The sequence below is a fragment of the Athene cunicularia genome (genome assembly GCF_003259725.1).
Source record: "Athene cunicularia isolate RWA chromosome 2 unlocalized genomic scaffold, athCun1 chr2_part1, whole genome shotgun sequence".
NCBI lineage: Eukaryota > Metazoa > Chordata > Aves > Strigiformes > Strigidae > Athene > Athene cunicularia.
Window position 1 is genome coordinate 8940386 of NW_020799095.1, and position 14966 is coordinate 8955351.

The window sequence follows — 14966 nt, forward strand, 5'->3', positions numbered from 1 at the left end:
CCCCCCCCCATGGCCAGAGCTGCAAAGGTTTTAGTGTAATTGCAGGCAAATTTCTATTGCATCAAACTTGGCTTATTGGCTATTCCAGTAATTTCTTCTTGCTCTGGAGATGAATCACTTTTTCAGTGTATTGGATATCCCAGGAACATTATGATGCTACCTACTTGGAAAGGCTTATTTTAAAAATACCTACAGTAGAGCATCCTGCTGATCACTTCAGAAAGTCTTTTGCTTTTTTTCTTTTTTAAATTATTTTTGATGCAGGGATGCTGCTTTATGAAGTACACTAAAAAGAAAATAGAATTAAACTGCTTTTAGTATAAAACTATAACCACCTCTGCATTTTATGCTTCAGCATCTTTGCAGTTTTTCTGCCTGATTCCTCTTCTGACACCCACTCTTAGCAGACATATGTCTACTTTCTCTGCAGATCTCCATCCCTCATTTTCTGTAAGGCTTAATCATAGCAAACACCAATTCTCTGTGCACTCCAGGCCTCACTGAGACTCAAGCCCTTCTGACATTCTACAGCCATGACACAATGATAAAACTCCACTGTCAACTGTGGAAAGATGCACAGAGTAAATTGCTCCACTGCCATCAAATGGTCCTGGCAAGATAAATCATGGGTGATGGATTTTCTAATGGCTGCCTTCTTAGGCTATTGGCAATGTAGTTAAGAACATGATTAACAATGTTGTGAGCTTGACCAACATCAGATGTCCTGTATCAGATGGTGGTATTAAAAGAAGGCACTTACAGTAAGAGGAAAGAGTATAAAAGTGAACATACATAGGTTTCTTTTTCATGATTTATTAAAAATAAAAAAAAAAAAGTTGAAGGCCACTTTTTTTTTTTTTTTCTGATTTCACTAAATGTTGGTTTTATGGGCACAGACAAGTACCTTCTAATCAACAGGACAAAAGCACTGAGCTTGTTTTACTTAAGCCAGTTTCCCTACAGAAGCAGGTTCCCCCCAATACGCTCACATGATATCTAGCCTTCTGCTTACCTTTCAGCATGCCTCTCTTTCAACCTAAACAGTAGTGTGGGCATTTTTAGCAAGGTAACAAAGAAATGCACACATTAGGATCTAAATGATCATATCAGAAAAGGCCCAGAACCTCAAACTGTTACAGTGAGAAGAAACATCTCAACAGTGCACAGTGCAGTGCAACTCAGAGCTGCATGTTGTGGGATCTGGCACTCCACCACAGCGATCATTTTGTGGAGATGTGTGCTAAGAGGTAATGAGTCAGATGCACAATTCTTGTTAATAATAAACAGTGTGACAACTCCCTGTGCTCTGTTTTGAAAAATGTATACTATCTAGGGTATTGATTACTGCCTCCCTAGCCAACCTGTTTCTGCAGCATGTCTACCAAATAGCAGGTGTTGCAGATACAACTGTGCTAGAGGTGTCCCTGTAGGGGCAGGTTTCTGGTATGTGGATAGGACCAAGGCGGGTTATTTTGACAATATTTCTCTTCTTCAAGTAGTAGATAAACAAATTATTTGTGTGATGACCAGTAATGCAGCTGCAGGTAAGAAAATGCCAAATAAATGCACCAAAAGAACAGATTCATACACAATCAGTGTTTAACTGTCTCAGTTTTATTACTGTTAGACAGCAAAATCTTTGTGTGGAAGACAAAAGTTCTGTTGAAATGGAAAAGCTGTGTAGATTTGAGGGTGATTTCTTTGGAGTTTTCCTTTGGAAGGCTTGGGGGATGGGGTGGGTGGGGAATAAAGAGAGAAATCCCAGCTATGTCAGTGTCCTCTTTGCTTCAGAATTCCTGTGTGATGTGTGCCATGGCAAAGTTGAGGTCATGTGTTAAAAAATTTCTATAAACTGAAGCTTTTTGGTTGCAAAGTTTTGATTCAAACTCATCTTCCCATTGAGGGCTTCCATGCTTTTCATACTGACAGGTGAAAGAGGAAAGAAATAACTATTTCAGTGCATTGTTAGCATAGGATGCCCGGGGATTATTGTGCATCAGCAGTAACTTACTGAGTGGAAATGTGCACTGTTGTGTACAGGCTGGAACACTGGGAAAATTGCTGGGCTTGAAATATATGGAAACTTTTAAATTCTGGGCTAAACTAAAAGGTTGCAGTTACAAGAGTAACTGAGAGTTAGTGCAAGAGATGTCAGGGTAACCATGAAATAACATGGCAGCACAGCATCAACACTTGGGAAAGAGGTGGAGGAATTAATTTGTAGAGAGCAACATCAATGGAAATTTGCATTGTAAAAGTTCACAGTCTGATGCAAATAGGATCAATTTGTACCATGTGGCTCCACTGAAAATCTGTGCCTGAGGATAGACTTTGGCCTCTCCTCGGTGCTCCTTGGATGGCTGTAGCCTTCATTTGTTTCCAGGAACTGATAGCTACTGCATTTTCACAGCAGGTAGAAATGAGGTTTAACTCTGGTTTCTTTAGGGGGAGGGGAGGGGGAAAAAAATAAAAGGGAAAAAAGTGTATACATGTTCAAGACATTTTTTTGTTGTTGTCTGCATGTATTGTTTTGTTCTGTGTTTTAAAACCCTGCATTTTTAATTACAGATATCTAGTGGAAGAAATTAAGAAAAGAGAGGGATTCCAGCTTCTTTTGGAGGTAAGTGAAAATGGAACTGAATGGTTGTTGTTATTGGGGAGGGTGTCTGTTGTTTGATTTTGTTCTTTTTAACCAATTGCCAATTTGTATTTGAAATATGTAATAAGTTTACATACTGAGATACACTGTTGAACACCTATAACGTGCTGTATTCCCTATCACCAGTCTACCTATTTTTCTAGCTTCTGGGCCTGTATTGCCTCAGGGGCTATAGATGGAGCACTTTTCTGTGAAAGTGAAGAGTCTGATTGCAAAATAACCCCAGTGCTTGTCAGTCTGTGTGTTATAGGGAAGAATATTTTGATCCTGAAATGGACTTTTCATTGTTAAAGCTGATGGTTTTTTCCTTAATTCTTTTTCTACACTTATCTCCATAAAAACTCCCCAAAAGTTGTGTTTTTCACTCATCTTTGCTAAAACTGTCAGTTTATTACCTGTTGGTGATCTTGTTTGTGGGAGAGTGAGTAAATAGGGCAGAGCTAAAGCTCTATTTTTCCACGTATCCTCAGCTCTTTGGTTAATGAGACTAATATCTGAGGATGTTGCAAAGACCTGTCACTTTTGGAAGAACCTTCTGCATTGTTGGAAGTGTATATGTGTGAAAGACAGCTGGGTGTGTAGCATGGGGAGGAAGAGAACACATGGAGGAGGAAGGGAAATGGAGTAAGTGCCACACATGAAGGCTGACAAACCATAATGATGCAGGTTTGGTTAATACTTGCTGATGCCATGAGCATTTCCGGTTAGGATAGAAGAAATGTGAAATATGAAAATATTTTATGCTATTCATACAATATAAACTTTTCCCTTTAACGCTGAAAACTGAATTTAAAAGTGCAAACTGGGAAACTTTACGTGGAGTGAAGGAGTTTGGACCAGCAGCACATGATGAGATTACAAACGTGACAAGTCTGTTCAAAGCTCTCCATTTTCTGTTATTGTTGAGTTCAGCAGAGAGCTTGGATTTACTGTAGAAGAGAGAGCAGAGGCTGCTGTTTAGTTCCTGCAGGAACAGGACACCTCTATTGAAAGTGGGACTGGAAGGAGTGCTACAGTAAAGTATATTGTGTATATAATGTACAGTATAGTACAGGGCTATAAGAAGGAAGTTGAGCAAGGGTTAAGAAAAGGTTTTCAGGAGTGCAGGGAGACAAGTAGTGAGAATTCAAAGACTGCTGGGAGGCAACTAGGCCCAGTTGTGTGAGCCCTTTCTGAAAGGAATTTGGACTTTGGACAAGAAGCTCAGGAAGATGATCCTCTGATACGTGCAGTGAGGGAAGTCCTGTAACAAGAAGCGCTCTATGGCCTGGAAATGCCTCTCGCACTTCAGTCATCTTGAACTTTTCTGTGGTATAATTGCTTACCTGCTTGGATAAGAGCTGTGACAAGATAACCAGAAATAGTGAAGAATGGCTGGGGGCAGTTAAGTTTTTTCTAGGATGAATGGTATTTTCAGAGGGGGATGATGTATTTGATGTGTGAAAGGAAACTGATATAATCAAGAAGGCAATATAGGCAATGGCAATATGGTAATATATGCCATCTGTCTACTCCTGCCATCTGATTTTAAATATTTTTAAAATAAACCCTGTAACAGTGAGCTAGTGCTTGCACTCATGAGGAAGCCTCAGCCTTTTCAGGGTCTGTGTTTATGTGTGTACTAAATGCATGCTCTTTGGGGAAAGAAATGGGACTTTAAGAACTGAGCTTTATTTCATTCAGTGGCAGCAGGTGGCAGGTTTGCAGCTCTGTTCCTGCTGACAACGATATTCTTCTTGATGATTAAATTGTATTTAATGCATTCTTTGAAGTGAGGCAGAAAATGATATGAGCAGGTCTCAGTGCCCTTTCATGAAAGAACATGTCTCAGCTGGTGGGCTCTCCTTCTTCGGGGGACTGCCTGGGATTGTAATAGCAGCCGCATTCACAGTGGGGCAAAAAGATGGCGTGACCCAGCTACTAACATAATTTTTTTTTTCTTTCAACCAGTACTAATGAGGGTAGCATGTGGGAGGGGAGAGGGGTGTGGGAGTTTATAATCCATGTTATAATCTAGACCCCACTTAAATACTGTGTTGCAAATAATGTAGGTCAAGATTGACTGAGTAATTTTATGGGTAGTATTGGGTGGGATTAGCAGGCAGATCTATTCCTCATGCTATTGTTATCTGTATAGGTAAAACAAAATAAATATTTGTTCCAAATTAGCTGGAAATGTAGACACACCGTGGACTGGTCTGCTGGGAACATTTCCTCAATCATATCTGAAACAGAAACCTCATGAGCATAAAATGCCTTCTTTTATAATGCATGGTGAACAGCCATTCTTGTTGTGAGTCTTACAGCTAATTCTCAGCTGAGTTTAAAGGCAAAATTTTTCTGGAGGAAAGCAGAGATGTGGAGTCTCAGTCTTTGCTCAAAAGGCCTGCTTAGATATTGGACAAGGTATATCTAGGGTATGGCATATACCCTTCAAGGAGTCCCAAGATTCTTGTAAAATGTGGAGATTGAGAAAGCCAGCATTAACTCCAGTACTGTGTAGCATGCTATGTAATATAAAAGGAGATTAGCATTGTTGAGTAAAAAAATGACTAGGTGTGCAAGTGTTAAATGGTGACAAAAATTGAGTTTGTGTGTGTTCTGTAAAATGCATCATAGGAAATTTCCATTTTAAAAAAACACTAAAAGAGTGTTGCTCTCTTTCAAAATGGAAGCAACTTTAAATCTTTGTTACCTCTGTGTGCCTCTCTTACAGTTTTTTCCTAACCAAAGTTTTTAGTGAGCAAAGCAGAGTTAAATATGTATATAGGAAGAAGAAATGAAAAAGAAACCACAAAAGGTTTCCTTTTGCTGGCAGCAGGAAGAGAAATGGATTATATGAAAATTATTTCTAGTTTCAAAAAAGGGAAACAAAACATGAGTCGGAGAAGGAATTTTTAATGAAAAAGGTATAAACTCAATGGTATTTCACACCACCACCGCTCCCCTAAAATAAAGCAGAACTTTTTGATGAGCTATAATATGTATTCCTGTTCCATTTGTTACATCTGGTAAACAATCATTTGTTCTCTTGTTTAGCCGGAGTATGCAAACGTTTGCTTTTGGTACATTCCACCAAGCTTAAGAAGAATGGAGGATGGACCTGAATTTTGGCAGAAGCTACACCAGGTGAGCATCACATGAACAGTGTTACATGTATCTTACTGACTGATCTGTGTGTTGGATAAGAATGTGAAATAGCCCTTGGCTTTGCTCACCATTAACCTACCAGTAGAATGGGGATTTAATCCTTAACTAGATGTTGGTAGGATTTAAATTTGTTTTTTGTTTAAACAAGGCTAATTTTTTTCTTAATGTAAGAGATGCGGGCATTTACAAGTATTCGGCTTATTATCAAAGCTGTTAGCAGCTGGCAGAACCGAGAGAAGAGGAACAGTGTTGTGTGCATCTCTTGTCTAGACAAGAGTATTCATTACCTGTTTCAGACACTTAATGCTGTCCTTGGAACTTGTCTTGCATTATCTATGATGATCTATGATAATGCAAGTGAAGAAGTGCTTAAGAATATATTTCTGTTGTTAAACAACCCATAAATGACAACAGGAATACAATGAGAAAAACTTCACTGATGAGTGTTTTGGTAACTATTTGCCATCCTGGTAGAAAATCATGAACATCTTAAAAAAGCAGCAGTAACACTTTGAATTTACTACTGGGGAATCAGTAAAGACTTAATTAAGATGCCAGTAGACACTATGGTATTATGTTTTACTGAATAAGCTGTTCGGTGAGGAATTGTATTTAATTCATTGTTTGCTCCTCTCTGTAGCAGCTTTGGTGTTCTGCATTTATTTTTTCCTAGAACTTGCTATTGGAAATTTAAGCTAGAGCATAGATGTGCATACCATATTCAAGCATGCATATTGTATACATGCTATATGTACTACATATACATGCATGCTTCCTATAACATCTGCTTTCCTTTCAGCAGCTTTTCTTTCACGTGAATTGCTTTCAATTTATGCTGAATGCTGATGTTTTTAGGGCTGAGGTCTTCCTTTAACACTGTCTGTATTGTTTTGGAAAGTATGTTTAACTTTTGCAGTACAAAGCCATGCATAGCCACAGTGTGGATACAAGGGCTTTGCATTTACCATGTTTCCACAATGATCCTTTCATATGGGGCTTCCCTTTCTCCTGTTAAGAGTGGAAGGCCTATATATACACACACGCAGAGAGCTGTATAACAGCTCCTCTGCCCATGGAGGGGTGAGGATTTGGAAAAGAGCAATGGGAAGGTGTAGAAGAAATAGTGCTGCAACTGTCACCTTTTGATTTATGTGTGCTACGGAAGGGACCAAGGAGGGAAGGGCTGAAGCACAATAAATGGCTTTGAGCACGTATATTGTGAGTGGCTTATTGAGTGTAACTTACTGGTTCTTTGCTCTGCTGCTTTATGGTGCTTCCAGTCAGGGTGGGGAATAGATGCCTGGCTTTATTTTACGTACTGATATAGATAGACTGATGCTGGAAATGTGGATTTCCTAGCCAGTGTTTTGTGGGAGAGAACTTGGAGGGAAAGGAGCTTGTGTGCAATTTCTCCCAAGAACTGAGCACCACTGCAAATCTCAACCATTCTTTTCATGTGAAAGGTGACATTTTTTTGATTCTTATGCCTCCTCTGATGAAACACTAAGAAACATGGAATCCTGAAACATAACCTATTTTCTGCCTCTCCACAAAGGCCTGAAAAAAAACCTACCACAAAACAGACTAAAACTCCCTAGCAAAGCAAAGCACTGAATGGCACAAATTCCTCTCTCAGAGGAGACAACAAATGATGATTGTTAGTTGCGTTGTTTTAGGCACTGATGGGAAGTTTTTGAACACTACAGAAATGAGACTGTTGCACAACTAAAACATGTTATTTCACCTTCTTGATACTCTACAGGGACAGGCCTGGGGTTACTTAGCTTTTTGGATGCTGAGGGCCAGTTTGGGGCACATCATGTACCAGTGAGCATATGCGATGACAGCATTGGGTCACAAAAGATCACCGACTTTTCCATCTAATGTCAATTTGTTGATTGCAATGTTGCTGATGCAAACAGCATAGTCATTATATTACATTAATCAGCACAAATAATGGGTGTAACTGATAAGAAGATGAAGACTGAAGAGGTTGTTGCATTATGCCATTGATGGGCAGGTGGGGACGTATACAATTTCTTGACTGCAAGTGTTTCCTGAATATTCTCATCATTTCACTAAAATGAGTATTAAAATGCTTTAATTCAGTTTCTTTCACACAACATTTTAACATCACGGTTATTCAATTTATCCAGAAATCAATCTTCCTTTTTGTTGACCTGCATATCTGACAATAATTAAGGAAATGTATGTCTTAAAAATCTCTTGAGCAGGTAATTGATTTTATTCAACTGTTTGTTCAGCAATATTGTTCAGAATAACATGCTGTCTTCTAAGGTTAGTTACATGAGTTTCAGTGCTGTCGAAAATTGATAGGCAAATAGCTCTGGTCTCAGGTCTTCAGCTTTGTGTAGAATTTGAATTGTCCTATGCAAAATAACCCTGAAGGTTTTCTGCTGTATTGGCTCTTCTCTAGATTCCATGGCCCACTTTAGGTGAAAATATGTCAGGGCTGACTGAATCACAGTGTGATACCTGATTCTGATGTCAGTCTTGTAGCTGTCCTACATAAAGTGTGTGTCTCAGAAGCTTTTTTTTTTTTTTTTTTGGTGGTAGGCTGTTTCTTTGTTTGTTTTAAATTCTGAGGCTTTAGATTTTAGGTGTAAAATTAGCCCTCTTCAGAGTCTCCAACATTCAAACCAGAAAAGTGATAGGAAAGAGAGGCCTCAAGGATTTGGAACAGCTGCTAGATGGTCATTTGTCTCATCACCTGAATGCTTTAGGGGAAGAAGAAACAAGAAGTTGGTGGGGAAGTAAAGAACATCATAAATGGTGCATTACTCCATTATGCAGTGAAACCAGGAATTCTCTGCACATCCGCAGTCTTACACCACTTTCATCTTTTGGGATTACATTGGTAATTGGCTGTATAGTGAAACTGGTTCTGTAGTCTGTACAGCAAGGTTTTGGATGCAGTTGGGTGGTCCAAGATAGTCTGTGCCCTGAGCATTTTGCAGTACACTGAAGGCAGAGCAGATGGCATAACCTAAAAGGAAGCTGCGATGTAAGGTGTTTTTCAGTAACATTTTTCACAAGTAGGTGAAGAGGGATTTCTACTTGTAGAAACCATACAAATGGGCACTCTCTGGTAATTGGGGAGCTGCTGTTACGTTAATCTAGAAATATTTATAGGTGGTGTTATTTTGTCATTGCAAACAGGGGGCAGTTGTCTCTGACCTGGAACTGACATAATTGACGGGATGAAGACACAACTGCTTTGCTAATACTGTACGTGCCCTCTAGTGGTGGTTTTGCTCCTCTTTCTCTTGTGACACACCGTAAGATTTACTTTGTTTACTGCTGAGGATGGTCAGTATGTCACAGGGTCACAGTGAGAAAAGTGTAACTGGAAATTACAAGCCACAAATGGAAGTGAGGAAAGAAGTAAGAAATTTAAGCCCAGATCATTCCGATTTTTCATACTTTTTCCATAACTACAAATGTCTATGCATATTCTTACTTGTAACAATTTTCTCTTTAGAGAAGTCAGCTTTCTCAGTTTATGTTGAAGTGTCTCCAGATGATGCAGAATTAGCTGATTGTTAGTAATACTGTCTCTGGAAAGCCTCCTGGCAGCACAGAGGGTGCTAGGGCATAAGGAAGGGTTTGGAGGGATGCATCTGGTACTGTTGCCATCCTGTTGCTAACCCAGCCAGCTAGACATGCCTTGTGCATTCTGGATGAGCTTGTAGTCTGCTCAAACTCAGTGTGGTCTAGGAGACACAGAAATAGCCATCTTTAACAGAGCCCTTTTCCTGTGGGAGCCTGACTTTGCTGAAGGATCCTGGAGCATAAGTGTAGGTAGACTACTGCATATTGAATACTGCTCAGTAAAGAAGGCTAGTGGTATATTGTCAAGTACCACTTTAGACATTAAAACTGGGGTTAAAAAGGTGTCAGTAGGTTCCTGGTAGGTCTTTTATGTTTTACTAAACTTTGCCTGGTCTGTAGTTCTGAACAATTTGTGCTGGGGTATCAGATTTCCAATGGCTCAGTAAAGCTTTTATGCACAGTTGTTGGTTCCAATTTCTCAAATTTCTAGCATCAGTCTCACACTCTGTGTACTGTGTTAGAGGGTTTTTGTTTTGTTTGCTTCTTTCCTACCCTTTTGTGTGTTTTTGCCCCAAAAATACAAAATTTATTGACTGTATTAGAAGGCTCAGGGCACAATTTCATACTAAAGCCTATATAGCTTTGAATGCCAATTTTGTTCCTCCCCTCTTCCCCTTAGTGAAAGGTAACCTTATTCCTGCGTTTCCCCCCCCACTTAAGAGAATATATCTGTCTGCTATCTGAAGGCATATTTGTAAAATAGCCTGTCATGCTGACTGGTGTTGTGATACATTTATATAATGAGAGGTTTCATATTGAAGCAGAAATGTAAGGAGGTTGAAGTGATGTTGCCTTGGCAACCTCTGAATCTTCTGGTCTTTGTGGTATAAATCAAACACTAATCAAGGACCCGATTCAGTATTTATGTATTCAAAATACCTATTGACTATGGTAAGAGATTTGAATGGGAAGGGAAGACAAAACCTCCAATTGGTGATATTAATAACATTTGCCCTCTACGTTTTGGAAGTACAAGAGAAAAGTGACATAGATTCTAACCACCACAACATTAAATGCAGTGAGCCCAAGTTTATACAAAAGAAGGGTCCCCAATATGTCACTGCAAGTATATTTCCACTTGGGATTTGAGTGCAAAATTTTACTTGAATGCCTGTCATCCTTCTGTACTATACTGTGAGTTTTTCTTATGCTTGAACAAGAAAACAATTAAGCAATATTTTAATACGTGTATTTGAGGAGTAATGGTAGAGACCCATTTCTGTGAACTTTGCTTACATGAGTAATTTTTACGGTAGCAAGTAGCCTACTGACTCTAGCATCTAGCTCTGTTTGACATGAGTTTCTGTGGAGGGCCACATCAAATGACAGGAAAATCAATAGTAAGATTTACAGAGAAGTCTATGGGAGTTAGATTGGCTAAATCATTGTGACTGATAGATCTGGAACTGTTCATCAGTCATTTGCGAATACTGTATGTTTATCTAATTGTTTCTGATCCCATGTGCTTTCTCGTTGCATTGAAATAATGTAATCATGTAGAAATATGTTTGGAAAAGAACAGAAAGAATAAGAGTCGGTCAAGTTCTGTTGTGTTTTTTCTTTTTTTGCAACATGTTAGGATTGTTAAGAGGTGGTACCATCCCCTAACCTTTTTGCCTTCTCTTAAAGCAACCTATAAATCTGTTGAGCATTTCCAAGAAACAAAAATCTACTAGTGGAAGAGATTGCTTTGGCAGGTCTAAAATAAAGACCGCCCAGGGGGATGGATTGTCATTTTAGCAGATTAGATGGGGACCTCCAAAGGGGTTGTCTGAAGAAACTTGGTTTGTCAGGGAAATCCTCAGGGTCAACAGAAGCTCCAGATGCATTGTATATAACTTGAGGTAGTTACCCAAGGAAGCTACTTGAGGAATTGGCACAGTTTCGCTCCATTTTTAACATGGAGAAGGGAAACTCCCAGAGTGTGACTTAGGCAACCTACAGTCAGAAGTACCCTTGGGAAAGACTTGTCGGTTTTCATTATTCAGGAGGGGAACCTTAAGGATGTCAAGGTCCTAGCTCGGCTGCTTTAGTTCATAAACCCAAGTAAGAAGAACCCAGCGCTAAATCCTCAGCATGATGTGTGCTGTTTTCGGCCTCTATTTTACAGGCTTCTGGAGGGAAGAGCTGCAAAATCTCTTCCTAATTCAATGGACCCAACTGAATTCTCAGTTTTTTGTTCAAGAGCGCCAGAAATGCAGCATTCTGGGAGAGGTGAGAGCAGGAGGTCTGGTAGAAGCAGGGCTGCAGGCAAAGGCCTTAAGGGAGAGAGGCACAAAAAGCCCTAAAGCCACAAAATGAGTAATACAATAATAACCAGGACCTACATCGCAGTGTGACCATTCCTCAGCAGAGGATGGTGCTGAGAAATTTAATAATAAAATAAGCAGTCACTTGTTAAAGTAACAACATCTCTTATTTTGCAACTAATAGGACATAATATAGAGCAGACAAATAAAATCTTTGTAGTTTACCTGCATGTAAATGACTGTTATTATTAAGAGAGATCTGGGCTCTGATAAATGAGAAGGAACAGTACAGTGTAATATAATAGCAGAGAAAAATTATAGCCGTGTTTCAGTACCTTGTTAATGAGGGATTTGCACACTTTCCCTTTTAATGTTTTTTCCTGCAGTTTTATATCTCATCGGTACGAAAGTGGCTGTAGCTGTTAATCAAAAAAAAAAAACCTTAGCATGACTGTTTTAAATGTCTCCTCCATAGACTGGAATTGTAAGAACACAAAACTAACATGCCTTTTAAAAAATTTGTTAATTCAAAATGGAATACTTTGGTTTCTGACTGCATATCTGCATATAACTGGAATTTATGTCTTTGTTCTCTGTTATATTTATTTTTTCATGAGTGCTGAAGTAGTAGTGCTAGACTAAGGGGCCAAATTCACTGTTAAAGTCTCCATCAGCAGAAGAAAGCATCAGAACATTTTACCTTGATGGTGTCCATCTCACCTTAGCATTAGACCCAGGTGCTAGCAGCACTTCAGTATATATTTTACATTATTGGGTTTGTACATCTGCTTAACTTTTGGCCCCATATAATGGTTTGTGAGACTGGCCTGATCTTACACTTGCTCTTTCATAGGATGACTGACATATCAGATGTGTATGGGAATAGAAAGAAGGTATATTTGTATGACTGTATTGTAACCTACAATAGCTATAAGCAGATATGTGGCAATAAGGCAAATATGTGAACTGCTTCCAGCCCGTGCTTTCTATAATAGTCCTAAGTGATATTTTAGTAATTCATAATACAGCAATTGTAGAGACTTCTGTTCTATCTCTCCGCTTTGCCCCTCTTCCAGACTGGCTTTTCAGGAATGGGTAGTACCAGTTGGGCTCCAATTAAAAGCAGTTCTATTCATGCAGAAACCTATAGGTTTTTTTTAGGTTGGTGGTGCTGTTCCAGTTGAGGCAAATAGGCAAGAATCAAATCACTAAATAACCTTTCACTTCATTTTAACCATTTAACTTCTGTCCTTTGGTTAGTTTACTATTTCTATTCTACTCCTTAGTCCCTTCCCAAACATGTAATACCAGGTGTTATCTTGAAATGACAATATTTACATCCCATCCAGCAATAATAACACATCTGACAGCAAAACATCTCTATTGTAAGAGTACTGTTACACAGCTGCTAAAACTACCCCTCCATTCTCAGAACAAAGAGAAGAAACCCAAATGGCTTTGCTGCTGCATTGTTTACTAGATGAGTGCAGGGCAACTTTTGTCAGAGGCTTAACATTGGGCTGTGCATGTTCAGGGCCCACTGGGGACTGAGGTCTATTGATCCCTAGTGCTCAGTCTACAGAAGAGATTAAAGCTGCGGTGAAGGAGTCTACTGCAGCTCCATGTGTTGCATTCAGGCTGAACAAGGATTTCTTCTTCCACCAGCCACCTGCAGAGCAAGATTGCTCAGATCTCCTGAGGTGAAGTAGGTTTCACACTAGTTGTTTCTTCCTTGATATCTTTTAAGGATTAATGGAGGGTCCAATCATTTCTCTCTGTGGCAATACACATAATGGCGTGAACTGAAGGTGAGAGGGAGATAGACAAAGTGGAGAAAAATATTGTGAGGAAATAAAATCATGGGAGACTGATAGAGTCAAAGTAAAGGACCAAACCTTCAGGGATATCAATGCAAGACGTATTTTCATCACAGTATGTAATGCTTTCTGAAGGTACCTTAACTAGCTCAGGTACTAGGAGCAGTATGGCCACACATAAATATGATACTTAATTCAGGTTAAGAACTATCTCACTAAGACTTGTTAGTTAACATGACTGTTCTGTCATGACCCAAGCAAATCACCTACGATAGTGCGGTATGTTTTGTGTAGATATACACCCTTTTTATAGGGGAAGCATAGGTTCTACTTGTCTAATGTCTTAAAATTTTGCATACTGCCTTGCTAAAGCCTGAGGGTCATTCTGGCTATCAGTTCAGATATGGAAAACAAGGTGATTATAAACCTTTGCGTTGTTAAAATCTTCACACATAATAAATCTTTATGTTTACATACAGGAAACATCTAAAAAGTGTTATTTTCTAACTGAAAGATCACAGAAACAAAGGCTGTGGGGATTCAGTGGGACTGCATTCTCTGCTTTATTGCCACAGATTCAATTGACTAAAGGGTGCTTAAGCACTGCATAAGTGCTTCTTGCTACTTCTGTGTGAACAAGGACAGTACTATTTAATTTGTATGGCTTTCAAATAGATACATCACTGTTACCCAGAGCAGTGGACATTTTGCATCCATTGTTAGGAGTCTCACAGATTGTAGAAGGCTAGGGTAAAACTTAAACCACATTTCTTTTCCAGAAAAGTGACTTTTTTTGGGCTTTAAGTGGAAGTGGCACAGTTCATATAAATTAAGTAGGTAGTTCATGACATATGTCTCAAATTCATTCAGACCTGCTTGAGCATGTCTGTGTCCTTATGATGGAGGCCACAACTCCAGTACTGCAGGTGAGGTCTCATGAGAGCAGAGTAGAAGGGGTGAATCACCTCCCTTGACCTGCTGGCCGCACTTCTCTTGATACAACCCAGGACATGGTTGGCTTTGTGGGCTGCAAGCACACATTGCTGGCTCATAGTCACTTTTCCATCCACCACTACTCCCAAGTACTTCTCCACAGGGCTGCTCTCAATCCACTCATTGCTTGGCCTGTATTTGTCCTTGGTATTGCCCCGACCCATGTTCAGGACCTTGCACTTGGCCTTGTTGAACTTCATGACGTTTGCATGGTCAAGGTCCCTCTGGATGGCACATCCCTTCCTTCCAGCGTGTCAACTGCAGCACACAGCTTGGTGTCATTGACAGACTCGCTGAGGGTGCCCTCAATCCCACTGTCCATGTCCCCAACAAAGATGTTAAACAGCGCCGGTCCCAACACGACCCCTGAGGAATGACACTCGTCACTGCTCTCCACTTGGACAGTGAGCCATTGACCACAACTCTTTGAGTGTGACCATCCAGCCAATTCCTTATCTACAGAGT

General features: G+C 39.7%; 1 protein-coding gene across 1 annotated transcript in view; it reads left to right on the forward strand.

The window, feature by feature from the left end:
* The window catches only part of GADL1 (glutamate decarboxylase like 1), an 80038-nt gene that overhangs the window by 40746 nt on the left and 24326 nt on the right, over positions 1-14966 (forward strand). The window contains exons 12-13 of the mRNA XM_026842917.1: positions 2569-2620; positions 5699-5788. Of these exons, the coding sequence (XP_026698718.1) occupies positions 2569-2620; positions 5699-5788 (142 nt within the window). The remainder of the gene's footprint in view (positions 1-2568; positions 2621-5698; positions 5789-14966) is intronic.